Source organism: Calonectris borealis, chromosome 1 (genome assembly GCF_964195595.1).
Source record: "Calonectris borealis chromosome 1, bCalBor7.hap1.2, whole genome shotgun sequence".
NCBI classification, from domain to species: domain Eukaryota; kingdom Metazoa; phylum Chordata; class Aves; order Procellariiformes; family Procellariidae; genus Calonectris; species Calonectris borealis.
In genome coordinates, this window is record NC_134312.1 from 26390149 (window position 1) to 26413808 (window position 23660).

The following is a 23660-nucleotide window of genomic DNA, read 5'->3' on the forward strand; positions in this document are numbered from 1 at the left end:
TGTGTTTAAAGGATTGTTGGTTTGTGAAGGATGGAGAGATTGACTGCACTGTTACTGGAAACTTGAAGAGATTTTAACTGAGGATTAATTTTAAAAGTGTTCTCCTTTTCCCAGGATATATTTATAACATTTTTTTTGCCTTTTGTGTGTCATAAATATAGGCAAAGGTTTTACATACCTAGGTATATACATATTAGTATGTATATACAGAGGTAATGAGAAGCAGCTAGAAAGCAGTACAATTTTTGTTTCTGGCCAGGCTGTTCTGAGGCAGGAGTGGTACAAAACTGGCACAGGGAGTTTATGCCACAGGTCACATTTCTCTGGTTTTGAGGGCCTTGAGGATCATCCAGGAAGAAGGCAGCACAGTGGAGGTCAAAGCAGGTGATGAATTGAAGAAGTACAATCAACTCATGGAGAGCTTTAACTTGCATTAAAAGCCAGTTGTGGTATTTTAACTTCCTCCCTTCCTCTTCGTTCTGGCACAGTTAATACCTAACTCTACTTGCATGCAATGCTTCCTATGGATTTTGTTTAGCTGATATTCAGTTGGGGTGATAATCCCGAAATGCTAAAACTGAAAGGTTTGCACACTTCAATGGTGTGGTGAACTTCATCACAGGAACTCTGTTCCTTAAAAACTTGTTTCTCCCACAGCAACTCTCCACTGTTGGGCAAAATTAATATTAATGTACTTGGACATTTTTCAGAGGCTTGAGGGCAACTGTCAGAGAGGGTTTCCTGCTATGTTCTTTTTGGTGTAAGTTTTTTGGGTCAAGCAATAATTTGTGTAATTTTCTCACCTCTAGAACTACTGGGTATACGGAAGTGCCGAATCCAATGTCAAAGGTTAGCATTTGAAAACATTGTCTGCATCTGAAATACAATATAAGAGGAATCAGATTCAGTGAGGTTAGGTACTGTTGTGAAATATATGCTACAATGACATACACACAGAGGTCCAGAGAACATACACAAGAACATACATACATTAGTCCAGAAAACATACACAAGAACATACACACATGCGGTACAGACTAAATAAAATTTCTACGAAGAGCTAGCAGCATTAAACACAGATAGAGTCAGATTGTGATCTAATGAAAACAGTGCTATATTAAAGTGTATTTATATGGTTGACTTTTAGACCAGAGAGGGAGGTGAACTACACTGGAGGAGGAAATGCCTTTTGATGAGAATGAGGTCCTGCAAAAGCTTTGAAGACATTTGGAGGGCAACAGATGCCAAAACTCTCTGGGCTCATCGAAGCCAAAGAGTTGTGCTGCAGCGATGGGGATGACTGAAGGCATAGGCCAGGAGCTCTAAGCAAATCTTGGGTTACATAAGCAGGAGATATCCACTCCATTGATAAAAAATGTTAGAGTTTGGACCACTATCAAAATAGCTCCATCCCTGTTACGCTCCTCCTCTCCTCACTACACTCTCCACTCACAATGTAAGCTTTATTCCCAACTTGTAAAAGTCAAATAATGAGCTTTATATTACTGCCACTAAAACACCTGGATTCTCAAATACCTTTATAAAACATATAAATGTAATAAATAGTAACTTATTTACTATTTACCATAAAAATGTCAGGGATGTGACATAACATATATAGAACAAATATTAATTTTAATTAATAAAAATATTACATAATAAATGTTGATTTATGTGTAAGAACTGTAACACTCAAATAGAAGTGATTACAATGATTTAACACCCACAGAAAAGTGACTGTTGCTGCCTAGGTATATTTCATAAGGTACATTTTTTCATAAAGTATTCTACAGTGTCTCTTGTTCAGATTGCCTGCTGCAGCCAGCTCTGAACCATCTGGGCTACTCTAACTTTAAATATTTGATATTTGACAGAGGGCTCACTGAAGGGAAATACAGCTTTATATATGTTAGGATTAGCCCAATTGTGAGTGATTTCTGTTCATTCCTACTGCCTGAAACACTTCGTCAGAACACGGTATCTGGTCCTAGGTATTCATCACAACCTTTTCGCAAACTAGAAACACTGTAGATATTGAAGAGTTTTACCCCCTAAATGCAGCACATCCTCATTTTATTCTGTAAGGAAGTATGAAATAGAGGGGATTTTGTTATTTTAGGAGTCATGTATCCTCTAAAATTTTTGTTCTGTTCTAAGGAGCTATCTTGACAATAGCATAGCAATGACCACTGCAAGTCACTTACTGATTGAAAGAATTTGGTCCTGAGGCAGATGATTCACTGAAGACCTCAGTTATAAGTAGAAGTTTGCTTATAGCTTCCTTCATGTTGTTGAAGGCTCGTTGGGGAGAACTGCTTTTGAAGAATATGTCAAAAAACCTTTGCAGCTGTGAAAGAGATTACACATATTTTTTCACATTTGCAATAAATCAGTGCTTCAGATCATAAACTAAAAGGCTGGTAGAAGTAAAAATTGCCTTAGCATGTAAACTTCAGTTCTTATTCATTTGCACAGTAAAGAAAAGAGGCATGAAAAGCTCCATGTGGCATACTAGTAGAGAAGGACTCTATTTTTACAAATAAGTGTATCAGAAACAAACTGTGTATTAATGGTTTTAAAAAATATTGCTCACAGTCTAAGCTTACTTTGATAAAACCCTTTGCTGTCAACTGGTTCTAGGCAACGGAAACCACAAACACTTATTTCTTCAGCAGTAGATAATAGCACACTCAAAGTAAAAGCCCTTTCTCTTGTTAACATACTGTGCCAAGGGCTATCCCACTTGACCTTGACTACGCATCCTTACCCCAGGTTACAAGCTTTAAATAGACTATAGAAGAGAGATGTTGAAAAAATGACCAGCCACCACAGCCAGTGTTTTGGGCTCTTGCACATCCTGAGGATTTTAGACTCATGAATCCTCCCAGTGGCATATTCTCTGGCCTGCATAACACTGTCCTCTCGGTTTCTTTCATCACTCATGAGAATTCACCCATCTCATCACTTCAGACAGTGATTCAGCAAAACAGAACTGGAGCAACACAGAGCCCCAGTGAAGAGTGGGACACAGGCAGGTTTTGTTGCATCAGAGTCCTTTGGGCTAAGAAAGGGGCTGCCTTTGAACCACATTATCACACTGTGCAGAACCCAATTAATGTCTGAACGGTGTAAAACTATTAGATAATTTAGTAGTACTATATTACCAGATACATTTATACAGTATAAAAATACCATCTTCAGAGATAAAGAACATAAAGTATACACAGAACATGTTTTGTATTGATATTCAGAAAAGAAAAAATTTCTGATTATTTCTAGGAATTTCTCTACTAAATTGGCTTAGGAATGCAATTATATATTTTCTGTTATCACCTATCCTACATGACCCACCAGAGTAACATGACTGAAGCACGCAGGCTTCTGTAGACAACCCCACTGGGGACTGATGTGGTTAGCATCTAGCAGCCTTTGACTACAGTCATGATCAAGTATTCATTGCAGATGGGTTAACAAAGCTTCGCCTTTAGCAGAAGTCCGTAACAAGGCTTAATGTGACATTTTGGGTCTAAAGCATGATCACAGAATCACAGAACCACAGAATGGTTGAGTTTGGCACAGACCTCTGGAGGTCATCTTGTCCAAAACCCTGCTGAAGGATGGCTACCTAGAGCCAGTTACACAGTACTATGTCCAGACAGCTTTTGAATGTCTCCAAGGATGGAGACTCCACAGCCTTCCTGGGCAACCTGTGCCAGTGCTCAGTCACCTTCACAGAAAAAAAGTATTTCTGATGTTCAGACGGAACCTCCTGTCTTTCAGTTTGTGCCCATTGCCTCTGGTCCTGACACCGGGCACCACTGAAAAGAGCCTCACTCTGACTTCTTCACAGTCTCTGTTCAGATATTCGTACGCATTGATGAGATCCCCCTGAGCCTTCTCTTCTCTAGGCTAAACAGTCCCAGCTCGCTCAGTCTTTCCTCATATATGAGATGTTCCAGATCCTTAATCATTTTCGTGGCCCTTCGCTGGACTCTATCCAGTAGCTCCACATCCCTCTTGTACTGGGGAGCCCAGAAATGGACACAGCACTCCAGGTGTGGCCTTGCCAGTGCTGAATAGAGGGGAAGGATCACCTCCCTCAACCTCCTGGCAACACTCCTCCTAATGCAGCCCAGGATACCTTTTGCCTTCTTTGCCAGAAGGGCACATTGCTAGCTCATGGTCAACTTGGCGCCCATCAGGACCCCCAGGTCCTTTTCTGCAAAGCTGCTTTCCAACGGGTCAGCCGCCATCATGTACTGGTGCCTGGGGTTGTTCCTCCCCAGTGCAGGACTTTGCAATTCCCCTTGTTGAAGCGCATGAGGTTCCTGTCAGCCCGTTTCTCCAGCCTGTCAAGGTTCCTCTGGATGGCGGCACAACCCTCTGGTGTATCATCCACTCCTCCCGGTTTTGTGTCATTAGAGGGTACACTCTGTCCCATCACCCAGACGTTTAATGAATATTTGAACAGGAATGGACCCAGTAGGGACCCCTGGGGGACACTGCTACTTACTGGTGATGTGTTATGACACATTCACTGGGCTGACATCAGATCTCCTTACAACATACTTCTGTGCACTCTAGTCCACAGAATTTTCTAGACAGTGTTGGAGCCTCTCCTTGTGAGCACGAATACTGCCAAGGACACCGGTCTGCATTGGCATGGATGAATGGCTTTCAATTTCTTCAGGCAGCATATTGTAGTTAAATGTAATAAGCATTTTCCACTTTCCTTTAAAAAAAATACTGCATCATTGCCTGCAGCCAACTCAATAGTTGTGGGGAATACTCAAGTATGCAGCTAATGCTGATCCTCCTTTGCTTTTTGCTCTCTTCAATTCCAGTAACTCCATTCTGTTGTGCTGGTAAATAATTGGGGGGTAGGAAGTTGGTTTGCCTGTCTTTCTGTTCTTATCACCTCTGGTTTTCTTCTAACAAGTGGTTCCCTTCCCAAGATTTACTGACTATAAAAAATGTGTTCCATGCATAGATCTGGGCTGAAGGTTTGCAATGCCTGGGACTCTTTCTCCTGTTTCTGATAGAGTTATTTGAAATGCCAGTAGGAAAAAAATGGCAACAGTATATATGACTAAAGTTATAAAATTAAACCTCTGACTGCCAGGAAATTGCAAAGTAAAGGTTGCACATGTGGCCTCAACTGCCCTTTGGATATTTGCATCATGTTGAAATCTTGAATTACATCACACTGTATTTTTATGCTGTAGAAAGTTTTCCCTGTGTACTGCAATTCCATGAGTCTCTGAGGCAAAAGAGCCCCGGAACTGCTATTTAGAAAGAGATTATGTAAATCCTCAGATCACACCATTTCATTGCCACAACAGGCTGAGAGGCAGTCTGTGCTTCCCAAAGTCTCAGATCACCAGAGCTGTGTTTCTTCCATAGAGTAGTACAAAGATTAAGAACAAGAAGCTGCACATTTTTCAAATCAGTTCTGATTTAGATTCACCTCTGAGTGAAATTGTCCCATTTGGGACCTGGACAGGCTGGATCGATGGGCCGAGGCCAACTGTATGAGATTCAACAAGGCCAAGTGCCGGGTCCTGCACTTCGGCCACAACAACCCCAGGCAACGCTACAGGCTTGGGGAAGAGTGGCTGGAAAGCTGCCCAGAGGAAAAGGACCTGGGGGTGCTGGTTGACAGCCGGCTGAACATGAGCCGGCAGTGTGCCCAGGTGGCCAAGAAGGCCAACGGCATCCTGGCCTGTATCAGAAATAGTGTGGCCAGCAGGAGTAGGGAGGTGATCGTGCCCCTGTACTCGGCACTGGTGAGGCCGCACCTCGAATACTGTGTTCAGTTTTGGGCCCCTCACTACAAGAAGGACATGGAAGTGCTGGAGCGCGTCCAGAGGAGGGCAACGAAGCTGGTGAAGGGCCTGGAGCACAAGTCTTGTGAGGAGCGGCTGAGGGAACTGGGGTTGTTTAGCCTAGAGAAGAGGAGGCTGAGGGGAGACCTCATCACGCTCTACAACTACCTGAAGGGAGGTTGTAGCGAGGTGGGTGTTGGTCTCTTCTGCCAAGTAACTAGCAATAGGACAAGAGGAAATGGCCTCAAGTTGCGCCAAGGGAGGTTTAGATTGAACATTAGGAAAAATTTCTTCACTGAAAGAGTGGTCAGGCCTTGGAACAGGCTGCCCAGGGAAGTGGTGGAGTCACCATCCCTGGAGGTATTTAAAAGACGTGTAGATGAGGCCCTTAGGGACATGGTGTAGTGGGCATGGTGGTGTTGGGTTGACGGTTGGACACGATGATCTTAGAGGTCTTTTCCAACCTGTATGATTCTATGATTCTATGATTCTATGATTTCAGTTCCTTGTTCAGGCCAAAACCAGTTAATTAAACTGCTCATGTGAAATAAAAAATTAAAAATGAAGACTCATCTCACCAAGGTGGAACTACATGGTGGTTCTTCAGCTGACTTTGACAACTATTTCCAGCATCTCTGCCAGATCCTGTACACCACTCACATTCCTGCTACGCTGGCTTGCACCCTTTCTCTAATTTCCTAAATCTGCAGTGGGTATTGAGGGGCTAAGTGAGAAACTGTGTTGTTTTGCTGCACAGAGAAGACAAGGAGTCGCAGAATTTTCCAAGGAGAGGTGGGGATTATTGGAAGGAAGGGAAAGCGGGACAGAAAAAAACCCATTAGCTTATTTGCTCCTCACCATAAAACAATCTCTAAGTACCTCAACACAAAGGATATACAATGCATATATTTCTAGTCAGAATTGATGAAAGATAGGCTGATTTGCCCTATTTGCACTCACAGCATGCTGTCGGCTATTATAGCAAACTGTTTCCAACACAACAGGCATTAAAATAAAACTGGCTTCTCCAAGGAACTGTATTTTAGTTACAGCCTTCCTTAGCCAGACTAGAAAAGAAACAGTGCTCAACAGGTCCTCATTAGGGGATATCAGGTTTTAGGACAATGTTTATTCTAAGCCAATGACTGAAGATAAATATTTAGTCAGTCTGTTTCAGGACCAATAGAACAAGAGACGAATACTTCAGGTTAAATTCCAGTTAATGAAAAAAATCCTATTTAAACCAGTTCAGGTTAGGTTTGACTTCTACGGGTTCTACAGGATTCTCAGCAACTGGTAGGGAAAATGTAGAGTATATGGATTAGGGGTGCTAAAGTGTGAAAACCTGCGGCAACCTCAGGTTCTTCTGAGTACGCCCAACAAAGATCTATAAGTATCTGTGTCCAACCGCAAAATAGCAAAGTCACTGAGTTGAAGGTTACTTCAACTGATCACGACTGATTCAGAGAAAACAGGCTCCCTGTCCAGCAAGATTCAATCTCATTATTGGTTGCGCATGATTAAAAGCAGCATTGAATAGTAAAAAAGAGGACAGAATGGGAAAAACTGGTGGCAATCACAGGCATTTAGTCTGGGAGAAAGCTGAGCTCTGGCTGGCAAATTTTTAAGCAGAAGAATAGAGATTAAATTTTAGTAGGCTGTAAAACTTAATGCGGACATACACAAATATTTTGTACAATGATACCATTGTACACAAAATCGCAAGACTTCTCAGGAGCTTGAAGACATTCATCCACATGCTGGATGCATACAGTTGGAGGTATGTTCCACATATGTATGTAATGCCTTTCAGAAAGCGTGTAAATGCAGTCAAATTACATGGATCAAGCACACATTTTCTCTAAAGCCTGAATGAACTATAAATATTCTTAATTTTAACTCATTGACCTTTTGCTCACTGATAACTACTTTTGCCACTGGAAAAAAAAAGATTTGGCTAACTCAATATTAATTTGTAATGCTTTTTCTCTACCCTTTTTGACATCCACTTCTTAAAATCTGCAGTCATTAAAATAAGGTTTATGATCTCAGTGACACGGATACCTTTGGCTCCTCAAAAATACACTGAACCATTAGTTAAAGGCCTGACACACTGAAAAAATGCAATTTAATTGACAAAGGAATTCTGATTTGCAAGCTTCATGCACAGACTCATGGACACTCAATGAGAGTGGAAGGGTGTGTGCCACCCGCAGGGCTGAATGCGATGGTGACTGAAGTAATTCCCTTAAGAGGATTTTCCTCTGGCAATTTTTCTGCAAATGAATTTCTTAGGAGAGATGCTGGGGCAGCCTGGGGCAGGTAGCTGAATGGTGAGCTGAGGATTTCCCTGCCAAAGGATATAAATTGATTAGACAGACAACTCCCAGCCCCTTCTACCACCACCCCTTGTTTTAAGGGGCCTGTTCAGAGCGCGTTGAGCAGCAGACACAGCCAGACACTGTGTGCACTGGGCGTTGTGTACCAGCACTCCACAGAAGACGAAAATTAATTTTACTGTAATTAAAATAAAACTGTAACGACCCTTCTGGGATTGGCTTCTAGCTCAGTCCTAGCACAACCTTCCCTCCGGATGAGACGAGAAAGATTTTCCTTGACTAACCTTAGGAATAGAGGTGGACCTCACTGCGTTGATTAGCTTTCTGTTGGTTGTAATAGGTGTTCAGAGGCACAGCTCACGTGAAGACAATTCCCTCAGGTGTCAAAATCTATAGAGGAATCCCACCCTACAAGACTACATGGCTTACGTCTATGTATGAGCTAAATGTCTAGGTTCCTTTTATACCTCACTGCAGAATACAGACGCCTCAAGAGCATAATTTATGCCATCCTAAGGTAGACATCTCAAAACGGTGACATTAATTGTAATCTAAAACCGTTCTGTTCCTTCGGTGACTGTACAGGGAATCTAAATGAGACACGGAAGACAGGTAGGAGATACACTGCCAGAGTGCTCACACAGGCCACCCGCAGACAACAAAACCTGTGTGCCTGGAATATACAGAACTCTCTGGGAGGATGTTTGTCCCAAACTTACCATGATAAAGAGGAAGGTGACCATCAGCGAGGTTAAACAGCAACCAGGAAATTACAAAGTGACTTTTGAAACAAGGAAATAATATAAAGGCAACATGAAAATTTGCAGTGGGGGAGAGACTTTGGGGTGTAAACAGGAGCAGTCAAAACCTGGTCAGGCACTGCTAGGAGTCAGCCCACTGGCATCACAGCTTCTGCCTGGACTGCAGGGAACACTAGGGTGTAAGGATGAGCACGGGTCCTACGTGGGTACAGACAGAGCTGGAGCCCCCACTTCTCCAAGCAGAGGTGCATGCAAGAAGCGAAGCTGCAGCCCAGGAGAGTGGGGCTGTGTTTGTAACCCATGCTGCCTGTGAGATGGGGTCTGGATAAACGTGGGTGAGTGGGTGGGTGTGACTACAGCTTCAGAGGGTATTTATAGAAAGATGTTTAGAAATGTGCAATGTTTATTAACACTTTTGAAGAGGCTGGTATCATGGTTTACCTGTTCTGTTACTGAAATTCATAGTGAGTGTATTATTATTACTGGTTGCCAGTTAATTATATATCATCAATTAGCCACTTCTATGCTGGTTTTGGTTAAACAATGTGAACTCGTCAATTTTTTCCTGCAACAGTATCTCACCTTTGGAGGTGTAGCTGAGCTCTGAACATACCCAAGAGGCAAGGAGATAGAAGGTAAGAGGGTATTGGGGCTATTGAGTAATTGAGTGTAATTTTGAGGTTTACGTTGTGGGATTTGGTGCAACATACTGTACAGGATTTGTATGAATAGATTTTGAAAGGACCTTGTCGGTTCCTAGTTGTAGCCTTCAAAACTAGACGGCAGACAAAGTTATCAATCAGGATCATATCTGAGAGCAAGATTTATGCTGAGGAACCAAAGCATGACCTTTGGTTTCAAGAAATGATGCTTTTTGAAGTAACAAAGGGTGTCCTCTCCAGATTGTTCTGCTATACATTGGAGCTGTTGCAGTCTTTCTGATCAATTGGATCTGCAGGGTCTCAAAAGACTCAAGGTAATTGCCTTTCCTTGAAAATAGCTGAGGATGTTTTCACTTGAATCAATTCAATCAATCTCTGATAACTTTCAGTATAGGCTTTGTACTCTCAGTTCATTTTTGTATGTTCATTCTTCTTACTGGATCTATATCTGGTGAAATTTCTTCACCAAGTCCAAATACTTTTGGGTGTAAGTAGTCGTTCAGAGATACAAAAATACTCTTTTACACATAAACAAGAATCTCGTTGACTATACGTATGGAGGTATCTAAATATCTAAGGTGTCTGCAAGAATACAGACTGAGTCCACATAAAAGGCCAGAAAAAAACATATTTTGCAATGAAGCTATTTCCTATATTGCCTGCTAGCACAGGCAAATCTCTCCACTGATCACAGTATATAGAAAAAGTCGTAAGACATGTAGTGGGAGAAAAATGTACCCATATTCAAACCAATAGTTCCAGAATACATCACAGAGAAAACAGTGCAGTAATTTGTCATAAGTTTATAGTGTTAGCTTTAGGTAGGTCTGTTTATTCCACCCCTGATGTATTGTTACGATGTGCCATTTCTCTGCAGTTCTAACATGGCACTTGATGAAGGGGGAAGCCATGGTATTATTCAGCTATTTTATACACTAAATTTCCCACTTACATGTATTTTTTTCTTTACATAAGATTTTTGAAAGAGATGTTATTTAATAGCTCAGGACAAAGAAAACTCTTGTCCCTTAACACTTTTATAACTATTTACATGGGGCAGAAAAGGCCATCTGAGAAAGGTTTCCTCTAAAGTTCCTTGCTCTTAAGACTAAGTCCAAAGACAAAAAGCTGCTCACTAGCTTCAGCAACCACTAAATAAGGTCCTTTGACTGAGACTGAACTAAGAAAGGTTTCCCAACCCAGCATCGACTTCTTAGTGGAAAAGTAAAGGTGATTTACTAATAGCATTTCCCAGCTCTCTGTGAGAAGCAAAAGTAGATCAGCTTGACTAAGGGAAGCTGGAAAGCAAAAAAGGAAAGATGAGAAGAATAATCAGGATAACGGGAGGTAGGTCTGGGGAAATTGGGAGCCACAGAGGGGCGTGCTTACAGAGCTGCCTGGATTGAACAGCCAGAGAGAGAGGATCTGTGGTCCAGGAGAAAAGCAGAGAGTTAAGGGCCTGGATAACAGTGTAAAGACTTATTTATGACATATCCACGTGTCATAAAGAATAATCAGTCTAGAGCTCTTACTAGCTAAACTGGGACGTTCGTAATGAGAGAGCAGAAAAGAACTTCAGGAAGAATTTTAACTTTATTTGTGCACTGCATGACAGATTTGCACAGGCATGGAGAAGGTAAAGAAGGAAGGAAAGGAAGGATTAATCATTCTTTCTCTTAAGACAAGAATTAGGGATATGAAATTAAGTAATCAGGTAGAAGTTTTAAAGCAAACAAATATTTTTTCTCAGGCAACACATAAGTAATCTGTAGAGTCTCATTGCCGCAAGATGTTGGGAATACCAAAACCACTAATGGATTAAAAAATCTAGTAGAGAATTGCATGACATAAAAGTCCACTGGAGCTTATTAAACATAAAGATATATATTCCGCTTCCAATTTTCTGTTTCTTACCTTGTAGATTACCCGAAATAGCTATAGTCTGCCTAAGGACGAGTATCACTTTGAGCTTGTCCTGTTACACAGTGTCATGATGTTTTCTTGTCTGGTTGTTGCCAGAAACAGAATGTCAGACTAAGCATGTCTTTGATCTCCCCCAGTCTAGACAGACTTTCGTTCTTATATCAGTGAAAAGAGAAATGGTAGGGCTCTGGATACTATGAGGACGGAAAACAGAGATGGCATTTACGTTATGCTCAGTCTCCCAGGAAGGGGAGCATTGGAGCATTTGATTCTCTACACAGGCTACTTGCAAGAACAGTGAAATGCATATGCTAAGTTCTTACAGAACCTAATGAACAAATTTAATTCTATTGCCAAATAACCCTGCAATCTAATTGATTAAGAGTTGATGGTCATTTTCTTTTGTATTTGCTCCTGCTAAGTGACAGGGCAAGAATATGGAGTTCAAAAACAAAACAAAGGGAAAAAATTCTGAGCCTTTCTGCTGTTTCTAAGCATTTTCTCTTTATCTGCATGTATGTTTGTATTCTATTTCATGTGTATATTACTTGAAGTAGTATCAAAACTGGCCACTTGAGGGCAATACTGCAACCTAATTTTCACACTGTTCGGCCCTAAGCCAGACCTCCATGTCATATTAAAAGATGTATTTCCTGGGTAGGTGAGGGTCCAGTTTTATTTGCATATATGTTAAGTATAAAAAATATTTCTCTTTACTCAAGTTTCCAAATGCTTAACGCACAGACAGAGAATTTCAGAGATTTTTATAGTGACTTATACCACAGCAAGCTTAACAGCAAACTGCTTCAATAAATTATGTTTACTTCACTGCACAACTGGAAAATCACTTAAGAGCATAGTTTCAGCTGAGGGTATCGAGGGTTATGCAAGTCCACCAGTCAAGAAATTCAAATCCAAGAGACACCTGACTGTCTATTTTGGATGAGCGAAGGGACGGTGAGCCAGAGCCGGGGCCATGCAAAGCTGCCGACAGCACAGAAGACCCTTCCCAGGTGATGCAGGATGTGGCACCACTAAAGTCTACAAAAGTGCATCCCTTTGTTAAGAACTGGGACCGGGTTGGGAAAGGTTAATGGCAGGGCAAAGGAAGCACTTCATGGTGTGTTAAACCTTGAGATAATTAATCATAAATGACTGTTTTGCACACCAGCTTCTATAAAACAGAAAATTATTCAGGGGCCAGCCTTCTGCTCAATACACATGCATAATGTCGATTAACATGAAGGGAATTATTGCATACATTGACAGAGACCCATCCCTTAATTGGTACCACATGCAAAATAGAAAGCTTCTATTTTATTATTAATTTTTGAAAGCACAGATGGTCTAAATAAGGGGTTTCCAAATTTGCTCAAGGAAATAAGGCTATTACGCAAGTCTCATATCAAAATATTTGTGTGGCAGAAAGCCATTCTCTCCCCTGCATTTCCTGCATCTTCCCAACCAGGGCCCAAATGTAGAGTCGCACTTTTGCCACTCCTTGACTACACACAAAATCCTCATGCCAGCGCAGGATTTAGCTTCCTTTGTTTTCTGAACTGAGATACTAAAATATGTATAATCCAGAGAAAACCTGGCAGCTGGTGAGCAAAACACACTTGAACTCTTCCTGAACTGCCATTTGGCCAATGCCTATTCAAGGAGTCATTCTGAAGCCTTGTCACTATGATTACGATTACTAAATCTGAGTTGTAAAAATCATTTATAATAGTTTACTAACAAAGAAGCAGTGGGGAATGCAGTATTATTTAATTCATTAAACTTCTGGTTTTTCTTTACATAGTTTCTCTTAATCATTTCATATCATCTGGTACCCCATCTCCAGCCTGTTTTAAAATCTCTCCTCTATATATACCACATTCTGGTTACTTCTAGCAACCATAAAGGGTTGTTGTACATAGGGGATCAAATTTTAAAGTTAACATGTAATGTTAAGTAATGTTGTAAACAAGTTAACAACAATTGTGGATCAATTTCTCATCAATAATAGTTTAATTTTACTGGTATGAAAAAATTTGCTGACCAGAGGCCTATATACACTGAGGAGGTCTCTAAATTATTGTGCAGCATTGCTGAAAGCAGCACATCTATGACGGCAATGCAGCGGATTAAAATTATTCTCATCTGTTCATTTAAAAAAAAATTCAGTCAGCTGGTCTTGGGGAAAAACACGTCAAACACCAGCAAATTTTTCCAGACCAAAGTCTCCTCTATAGGCATGTTCAGTCCCCAGTGACACCGATGGGTATTCTGTGAATCAGCAGAACAGGTCTTAGAGGTCCTTTCTGTCAATATTGACTACTGGAACTTCACAATGTAAAAACCAATTTTCCTTCCTACACAATAGAGTTGGCAAAAACTGAAAGCTTAGGAGCTTTCTGGACCAGGTTCCTTGGCTGGTACAAATATGTGTAGCTCCACTGGCTACTTTGGGAGAGCAGATCATTCTGCTGGCATTGTATGTCCCACTGGCAACAAATGACAGCTCCGTGATGTTTATGAGAAACTTGCAATCTCATCCCAAAGGATATCAATGATGGAATTCAAACCTTCTCCCAAGTACTGTTTTCTGACTGATGACCTTCTGCCTGATGCCTCTGCACCAAGCACAGAAGCCTCTCTGTGATTCTCCCAGTAGTGCTCTCTGGCCACTCTGTGAATTCCCAGTGTCTCACTTCTGGAGACTCCCTGACTCCTCCCAGGTTCTTTATAGGGCACACTGTTTATGCTTAGAGACAGTTTTATACACCTCACTCTCCATCATTTTGTTAATTTGCATTTCAATCTATACATCACCATAAATGTGCTTTCTGTGGTGCCTATTTTTTGTTTATTTCTTGCCATTTTGACAAGTCTGCCTAAAGCTGTGGAAGATGTAACACTACAGCAGCAGTAACCAGATTGGAACTACTGTAGATGTGCTGCTGCTTCTATCTATCATTTTTATTGCTTCTTCAGCTGCCAAAGTACTCTGTAAATGGTGGCTGGCACCCTATTCAGCAGACTTCCCTCAGTGGGAATTATTTTACAGAGCCATATCACAATTACTAATGACTACTAGCCTTCAAAGTAGTCCCTACTTCAGCTGCACTAGTGATACTGCTGGACATTGTGCTATTTTAATAAACATAAACCAAAACTGAACCCCAAGGTTTGAAAGTGAGTGACCATTAGTCTTCCTAAATGTAAATAGAGGAACATAGATGGCAAAATAATATATCTCCGTGGGCTTCCATAGCTTCTGAGAGGGGAAAGGAAGAGAAGTAGGTTCATCTCACCTAATTTTGGCAATCTAGAATTTGGTGCGTTCCCTAAGAATGTCATAGCCCATGGAAGGAAGCAGACACTTTTAGCAGGAAACTTATCTTATTCCAAAATTAGTGTCTAAATTGGGTGGGATGATTTGTTCTCTAGAGGTGTCTATTTCTCCAATAACTAGAATTAGATAATGAGCTTAGACTGGGCACTTTGAGAGCTAAAGTTGCAGAACATGCCAAATGGCTGGCATCATCAAGAGTCCTGACAGTGACACCACAACACTCAGACTGATCCAAAGCCAAGACCTGCTCCTAACCCAAGAGGGCTACATGGGCAAAGTGCACCCAACCTCAGGTGGCTGCTGCAGGAGCTGATCTATGTGACCTCAAGAAATCACTGCTACTTTGTGACCTTATTTCTTCAAAAGGAAAGGAGCAGCCACAGAACTGTAGTTCCTTCACGAAGAGCTGCCATGTGCAAGGACAGTTCCTTGCTGAAAGAACAAAGGAATGGGAAGGCATGTTTGGAAATCCATAGGACTGCTGAGCAAACTAGACATGGAGAGAGAGGGGTCTCTCCAGGCACTTGGAGATGTCCAGAGTTAATCCAATCAAGGCACATGTGAAACATCCTTCTTCATAAAACCTAGACACCATGGGAGGCCCACCCACTTCATGGTATACTTCCTTCCCCTTATTTAGAAGTGCCCTGACCCTCCTCCATTCTGTTTTACTGCACCTAAAAAAGAAATCTAAACAAAGCATTTTAAATATTTACTTTCTTTTTTTGCAACACTGTCAATATCCAGGCAAAAGACGTTACTGCATGACAGCACCCCCACTGCTGTGCTTTAGAGAAAACCTTGAAATTGCTGTCAAATGTCACCAATAAAAATGGGCTCTGAAGACAGCAAATCCCAGGGCGCTTCATAACCCCCACTACACAGGGCAACTCTTCCCTCCTTCATGAATCAAACCCCACTCATTCTGAGAAATGAAAGCTGTACATCAGGAGAATATTCACGTGTTGGCTGGAGACTGCAGATAAAGAAGGGGTAAAAGAGAAGGAAGATATTATCTGGTTTTCTGTCTCTGTACTTTGCCTGAAAGAGGGAAAAATTAGGAAATTAAATGTTTTACCTTCACGGAAAAGTGCTTCTTCTTGGGTGGATGCCAGACAGTGGCGGTTGAATGAATGAATGCCCGCAGAGGTGTTAAGGATGTCACAAGCACGTATGCTTTGATGATGACAGAAAAGTCTTGAGCTTTAAGGATGTCCTTGTGGTCTGGTGAAGCTGATACCTGATTCCTGGAAAGTAATAAGAATACATAGGATTAATGAAGTGCTTTTGCAAATGAGGAAAATGAGCGATAGTGAAATAGTGAAATTAGTGGAAATAGGAAATTAGCCTTTTTTCCCCCCGAGTTAAACAACACAGTCAATGAAACCAAGCAGGCTGGAACAAAGCTTTATATCAAGTCTTTTTATGGCTTTCAGTATTTTAAAATCTGGATTTCCATACATAGAAAGTAGCTATGTTAGGAGGGAGTTACGTTTGAGAGTACATATGGGTAAATGCTTTCTGGGCATGTTGTAACAGTTGCAAACCCAGGACATTCAGAGTGAAGGTAAAACATTAAAGAAATCCAAGCAGCTTAAATAACAGAAGTGCATAGCTGAAGTACCCAAATTTAACACTGATTTGTAGTGAATTCAGAAAATAACAAAGTAGGGAAAGACTGCACTATTGTTGGCACTTTCTTCAATGTAATATAGGGACACAAACATGTGGTACTGCATGCTTTCCCTAATGAAAGGCATGAACTATGATTCCAAATATTATGAGTGACTATGACATGTAGAAATAACCTGTAATAAATCCGCTAATCATAAAATAATTATGCAAGCTAACTTTGTCTAGGAAGTGACATGGCTATCTAGATACTGGCCTACAGCTCCTATAGTCCACACGAAAAGAATCAGCCATAGAAATAGGACAGAAAAAAACAAACCCAAGGAAAAAATCTGCTATTTAAAAGCTTATTACTTGGGGAAATCTGAGCTATACTTGGGCATATTCACAAATATGGTTATTATTCTGTCTGTTAATATCTCTGAGTATCAATCTACTTCATAGCAAATGCAGTGAGAAGATGACTATACAAATTATGGGTCTCTAAGACTGATCAGTGGTAAAAGACACCGGGCTCTCCTCCCATTTCTGTGTAATCTTTGGCAATATGTGGCCTTTCCAGACCTCAATTTTGCTATCTGTTAAGGAAGTCTAATAATATCTATAATAAAGAGACCTTTTTCTCCCCTCTGCAGAATGGTAGGGCCTCAAAGCATAAAATGTGTGAGATACTGTAACATAGGAAACAGCACTTGGACAGCCAGTTCTCAAACATTTCTTAGTTGTTCACTTAAGGGAGGGTCTCTGTGCAAAGGACTGCATATGTGTGTCTGTAGTAGGGGCAAGGCAGGGATGGGAGCAGGAAATAGCTCAGCCGCTATGAGAACTAAACATTCAGGGGTGTCTCTGGGTCTGTATTTATCTGTCTAGGTGTTTCAATGCCTTCAACATAAAGACTTAGCTGTTCACACACAAAACGTTCAAGCTTGGTTAGTACAGAAACAAACATTATGCAAGTATAAGAGATGCAATACATCCAAGTGCTCCACCTGCTGCGGTCTCCTCTCTTGCTACATTCTGCATCCCTGACTCCCAACTAAAAGCCCGATGAAGCACTCGCAGTTTCGGAGTGTGGGGTATCATTAGCTTACAGCTGTGCGTTTGTGCTCTGCTTCCACCAGTACCGCGGACGTGTCTTGTCAGTGCTTTCGCTGCCCGGGGACATGTTGCTTGTGGCGCTGGCCCTTGACGGCCCAGACTGGCCAGAGCACTCTGGGGTGACGACTGGGAGCTGCAGGTCTGAAAAAGTACCAAGGGGATGAGAAAGAAAGTCAGCAGAGCATTGAAAGCAGTGGTCGACTCCTGCTGTTAAGGATAAAATGTGTAAAACAAAATAGGTAGAGAGGAGCTACCGGCATCAGCCAAAAAAGTAAAATAACAAATGCTGAGACTATAAGCCTTTTTGGATCTGGTAGCAGAAAGCTTTACACCCACCAGGCACCCCCTTCCAGCTGCAAGCTCAGAGGCTTAGCTGCAAGTCCCACTTTATAGGGGAGTGCATGAGTGCTGGATACAAAAAGCATCCCCTTCCCTCTTCTTCTAAACAGAAATCCTTTATTTCTAAATATAGAATACCAAAACTTTGTTTCTCGCATAGCCCTAATTAATTTATGGGGATAACAATTAATGGGGATAAGAAATTTATTTAACTAAGGACCAAAGCACTTTGCCACTGTAATCACACAGACAGCTCAGTAAATAACCACATATCCTTGTTTCTACGTTCATTGTTTAAGGCTACATTTTGTAGTTACTGAAATCTATGGGAGGCTTAGTTCTGCCACCGAACGCAGTGGGAGCAGGACTGATGTACCAGAGTCCTCAAGATTAATGAGGCATGTGACTATTAATAGTAATCAAAATATTGTGATGTGAGATCAGTCAACGGGTGGTATGTATTTTCTGCTTTTACTGTGCTGATAAAAATGCGCAGAGCCCTTATGTTATGTCATTATTTCATGTAGGGTGGTTTTCATTAACTCTAACACACCTCATATTTTAAGGTCTTAAGTAATAGTCAGAGAAAAGTCAAGCTGTTCACATTATTCCCAAACCTTATTACTTACCTTTTTAATGACATACTGCTTCGTGCTAATGTTATGAATTTATTTGTATAGCTTCTCTTTTAATGCATGCATTCTCCACTTTGGTGCATGAAATGAAAAATAAAACTGAAGTTGTATTTCTGGCAATGAGCTGTGAGCAGCCATTCAAGGAAAAGGACTATTCATTTTCATACAGATCCTGTTAAAATGACATTGTGATTGTCTATGTTTATAGGCTGTTCATCAGATCAGCTCAGTTCAGCCTTCCAAGCTCAACTGGGATCTAAAATTAATCTGGTCCTTTGCCTTACATGCACCATTTAACAGGATTAAAGGCTTTACTAATCAAAAACAGGCCCATATTAATATAGCACCTCATGATCAGATTACACTCTCATGGCATCTTTGTATTGTGTTATGCATTACAGCTGATTTGGACTTTGTAAGTGACTACCTGTTTGCTGATGGTACAGAGACAAAACAGACAACTCTCTGCCTACCTGGCTGTGCAGTGATAACAGGAGTAAGCCAGTAAACTCCCATTAAGTATTTACTTAGCAGACTTGCTTCTGATATGCACAGGGAGCATAAATCAAATGCTATTTTTTCCATATCCACCCTGTAAGGACACAATGGCATTTCGCTATGGCAATTTCCACCCTGTAAAGAGACAATGGCATTTCACCACGGCGATTTGCAACGGTCCCACTGCAACAACTCCTATGCAGTTGTAGTTACCTAACCAAAGTGCCTATATTAGCAAAATAGTATTCTTAGGCTTTGTCTTTAGGCAATGGAGAGAGAGAGAGAGACCAGTCCTTGGAGCACTAAGAGAAATACTGGTTCTGCACTGCTCTCTGAAAGGATCTGTTTTTTCACTGACTATGCAAGAAAACTAAGCTACTTACTTGCAGCTGCAAATAATTCCCAGAGTGTAAAGTTTGATCATACAGCTTTGGTGTTCAGACAAAACCAGGATTATTAAAACACATAAAGGTCCTCCACAGTGCACAGCTGACTTCAGAGATCTTTTTCTGATTTATCCTTACATTGGTAAAAAGGCAAGACACAGCCCTCTGCTGTTGCAACTATCTATGGAGTTATGGAGCCAAGCCCTGTTCCCCTGTATCTTGGTACTGTAGCATATCCATCAGGAACAGCCCACCATCGTCAGGCTCTGGAGTTCAAATCTCATGGCGTAGATCTTCAAACAGCAAGACACTGATCTGTTGACCATGAGTAGGATCAAAGTCACACAAAACCCAATGAAGCCCATGGCAGCAACCCGAGCTACCCCCTTGCCAATGCTGCCTAGGGGGGCACACAAGAGAGGGAGACAGGTTGTCCTACCTTGATGGCTACGGCACACAGCTGAAAGGAGGCAGAACTCTGCTTCCAGACCTAACTCCCTATAACATATACACCTTTTACATTAGGCCATAGCTACGTGACAACGTTAACAGAAGCAAGCAAAGGACAAAAATGACAGCCCTCCTCTTCTCTGCTGATCATCTGAAAGCCAAATTACATTAAAGGTGCACATTTTTCATCAACTGCTTTAGTTAAAATGACCATAATGTTGAAAAAGGGAAATGCACAAAACATAATTTTCTTATTTAAAAGAAAGCCAATATTTCACTGAAAATAAGAACAGGGCAGCAGAGAAGGGCTGTTCAACTTGTTACTCAAGAGAAAGTAGAGAGTGTCTTTTCCTTTTTAAAATATGGTTTTAATTGTGTTACTAAAGCAACAAGTAACCAATACGGTATTAACTCACAAGGCAGAGTTTGAAAAGAATGAGATGAGGTTTGTACCTATATCTACCCCTCTTAAATGAGAGTTTTAGTTGGTTTAGGGAAATAGAAAAGATTACTTTGACATTAATTCATTTCTCACTATCCAATGGACTGTTTATTAGAGCTGGATATAACAAAAAAAATGGGTAGGTACAGATGAAAAAGAGGTGTCCTGAAATTCCCAGACTACTGGGTAGAAGCTCCTTAGTATTGCCCTAAGTGATTGCAAAATGCCTCAACATAAAAAAAGGAAACCTACCATCTCTTTAAGAAGAGAAGGTTAAACAAATTCAGGGTGTTGGTGATTAGCACCGAGAACAAAAAAGGGGCAATGCTCATAAATTATTCCTCATGCTACAGAGCACCCTGTATGTATGGTGCCTTACACACCTCTGTTGGTTTATGTTAGCATCCACCTAGGAGAGAGCCCATCACAAGATGCCTGGAAGAAGGAGAAAGGGGAGTGAGACTGTCACAAGGTGCTCGCTCCTTTGAGATGACACACAGCATGTACACCATCAGGCAGAGTTAATGGGGGAGTGACAGTCCCTCACTTTGGTAAATCTACTCCTAGTAATCAATGAATACAATTATCATAATAATAAAGAGACATCAGTAGCACTGAACTGCAGCACACTCAGCTGCATCAGTTCTCATGGCAACTCTTCACCTGCTCTTGCACTCAAAAGCAGTAACAGTGTTTATTAGAGCTGTAAATTTGTTAATCAACATTATCATCAATGAAAATTAGCCTGCAGTGCCTTTACTGTTTGCAGTAATTGCCATGTTTTTCCATCTTGAAATCACTCTACAAGCTGTTGTTAATTAACCAGTCCTTTTGAAGTACGTAAATAACATCAACATTTTATAATAGAAGAGGTGAGGCAGGCTCAGCAGTTGATATGTGTCAGGCAGCTTGGGAAACCAAGTTAGAAAGAGTCCCAGCATCCTAGTGTCATGTCCAGATTACGTCCCCTCTTTCAAAAATCCAGGTCTTAATATCAGTAATTTTTGTAGCAGACTCTAAAGTTCAATAGAAAAAAAAAGTCGTAAACCATAAAAGAATATTTTCCCTTTTAGAATGGCTTTGCAGTAATTGAAAGTCTACACAAACTGATGGTTTTCCTGAGGAGCAGCTTCAGGCTTTGCCTGAAGTACCTTTTGCTGCCATTTGAGATGATCCAGTGTACAGCAAAGAACCTAAGGCTGGATATCTGCTTTCACCTAAAAAAAATACTTCACCTCCTCGAAATTCTGGCTCGAAGAAGGTTTCTTATGCTGACATCTCTGAAATGGTAGCATTGAAAACACCGACAAACAGCACCACTTTATCGCTGCCTAGGGTGTTCTCCACGATGCCATTTTGATGGGTAAGGAAGCCACTACAAGTTCTCAGCTGAATTCACAAATTAGTCTCTAACCACAGCAACGGGTAAAACATAGATCTGAGACATAGGAACAGCTGGGGAGCACATGTGAAAAGGAGGTATAAGATCCACCAAAGCAAGTCAACACCTCTAGATCAAAAAAACTAAGCACCTCTTTGTCACATGAACTGGTGGTAGATATTGTTCTGTCAACTGCAATCTCTCAAAGTACCACAGAGTCCAACAGATCAGTTGACAGCAACAACTGATATCTAATGCAGCAGCTACACTGACATCTAATGAGGCCTTCCAAGTATTTTACACAACTGTGACTTCTTGCTCCCTCTCCCCCCATATCCGGCTCCCAAGTTACTTACTTGTCTTTGGCTTAGAGTTCTGAAGTGTAACATGAGATTCAACCCATATGCAATAAAGAATAGCTGATTTAAGAGTTACAACGTGTGGCTGAGCAAAAGGTTTACCGATAGCTAGAAGTACATTTGGACAAATTAAGACTTCCTGGAGCAGAGCCAGGTCAGTGTTGACATGGCTGCAGCCACATGGACTGGTGGTAAATGGAACGCTTAGGTTAACATGAACATCTGGTGATCTGCAAAGGTAATGAATTCAGCATTACCCTACTGGTTGAATTAAGCGAGTAACACTCAACTGAAAGAAAAGGAAACAGAAGATGAATGAGAATGTGTCCTCTTCTTTATCCTTCCGTTTATATTGTCCTTTGTTGTTATAAAGAGGGTTACAATATGATTTTGTTAATTGTTTTTTACTTTGTTCAAGATCAAATAGGCTATATTTTACACACTTCAAACATGGAGCAAGGAACGATTAAGACTGTTGTCTGTGAGAAAAAGGTCATTTTGTTTCTAAAGTGCCCATCAACTGTCAGATCTGTTAGAAACATTTCAAGAGCGATTGAGTCACCTTGGGAGCTCCTGGTTGTTTAATGAAGCACAAGGCTAGAGATGGGATGAAACGCAACTAAGGTGCTGTGCTTTGTCCTGAGCCCAACACTTCCTTCACAAAGGACATTGTAAGCTCAGCACATTTGTACTTGCAGAGTCTTCATCCAATTGCTTTTCTTTTTAGCAGGAAAAACATCACTTTAGAATATGAAAGTACATTAATCCTGAAAGTATACAGGAGACTTTCCATCTGCATAAAAGACTTCTGAACTTCTTCCTAGATTTTCATAGTGGTGGTCTGTCTCTAGCAGGAGCCTGAACTCTCTCACAAAGGAAAAAAGGACAATGACAGACACCTCATATCATTTCTCAGCAGTTTCTGCAGCACAATATTCGGGAAGGACTGATAACAGGTCCTCTCTGCCTGCCTTGCAGGCTTGCTCTCTGACAGGGAAGCTCAGTGAGTTAGAAGAACTTCATATTGCATCCTGTGCTGGGGTCATCCATCTGCCTGACTGGTGTGGCATGCTGGAGCACAAAGAGCTTATTTCTGAAACAGACTGGGCAAACTGCATTGCTACAACCTGGTCCTCTTCTGGTATTTACAGCTGGGCAATTTTCCAGCCTTTGTAGGTTGGAAAGGTGTGTTAAACAGCTGCAAAGATTGCTTCACATCAGAAGATGCTTAAAAAGCTTTCATAGAGTCTTAGGCAGACTTCCAAGCGACTCCAGAACTAGGAGATTTTGGTCAAAATAAAGCTTACTATCCTAGTATACAGTCATGTATAGTAACCTGCTCTAAGCTGCATAACCATGGAAGTAATGAGCATTAAAAGTGCATTTTTTTTCGTTTTTCAGTGTTGATTTTGGAGGATGGATGATTTCAATTGAACTGCTGCTGCTACATGCCTTGAGGTCATTGCAGGCTTGTCACAGAAAGCAGACCTATTCCATTTAATTGCCTCCTGTTATCCATTTGACCTATAGGATGAAAAGACTCTGAAAAAAACATTAGTACTCTCCTATGGCTTACACATTATGCCTTGA

The 23660-nt window shown here is 41.1% G+C and overlaps 1 protein-coding gene across 2 annotated transcripts in view; it reads right to left on the reverse strand.

The window, feature by feature from the left end:
* The window catches only part of CPED1 (cadherin like and PC-esterase domain containing 1), a 174099-nt gene that overhangs the window by 88103 nt on the left and 62336 nt on the right, over positions 1-23660 (reverse strand). For both annotated transcript variants that reach the window (XM_075146952.1, XM_075146961.1), the window contains 4 exons: positions 17574-17721; positions 15929-16097; positions 2205-2347; positions 804-876 (listed from right to left, as the gene is read on the reverse strand). In XM_075146952.1, the coding sequence (XP_075003053.1) occupies positions 804-876; positions 2205-2347; positions 15929-16097; positions 17574-17721 (533 nt within the window). The remainder of the gene's footprint in view (positions 1-803; positions 877-2204; positions 2348-15928; positions 16098-17573; positions 17722-23660) is intronic.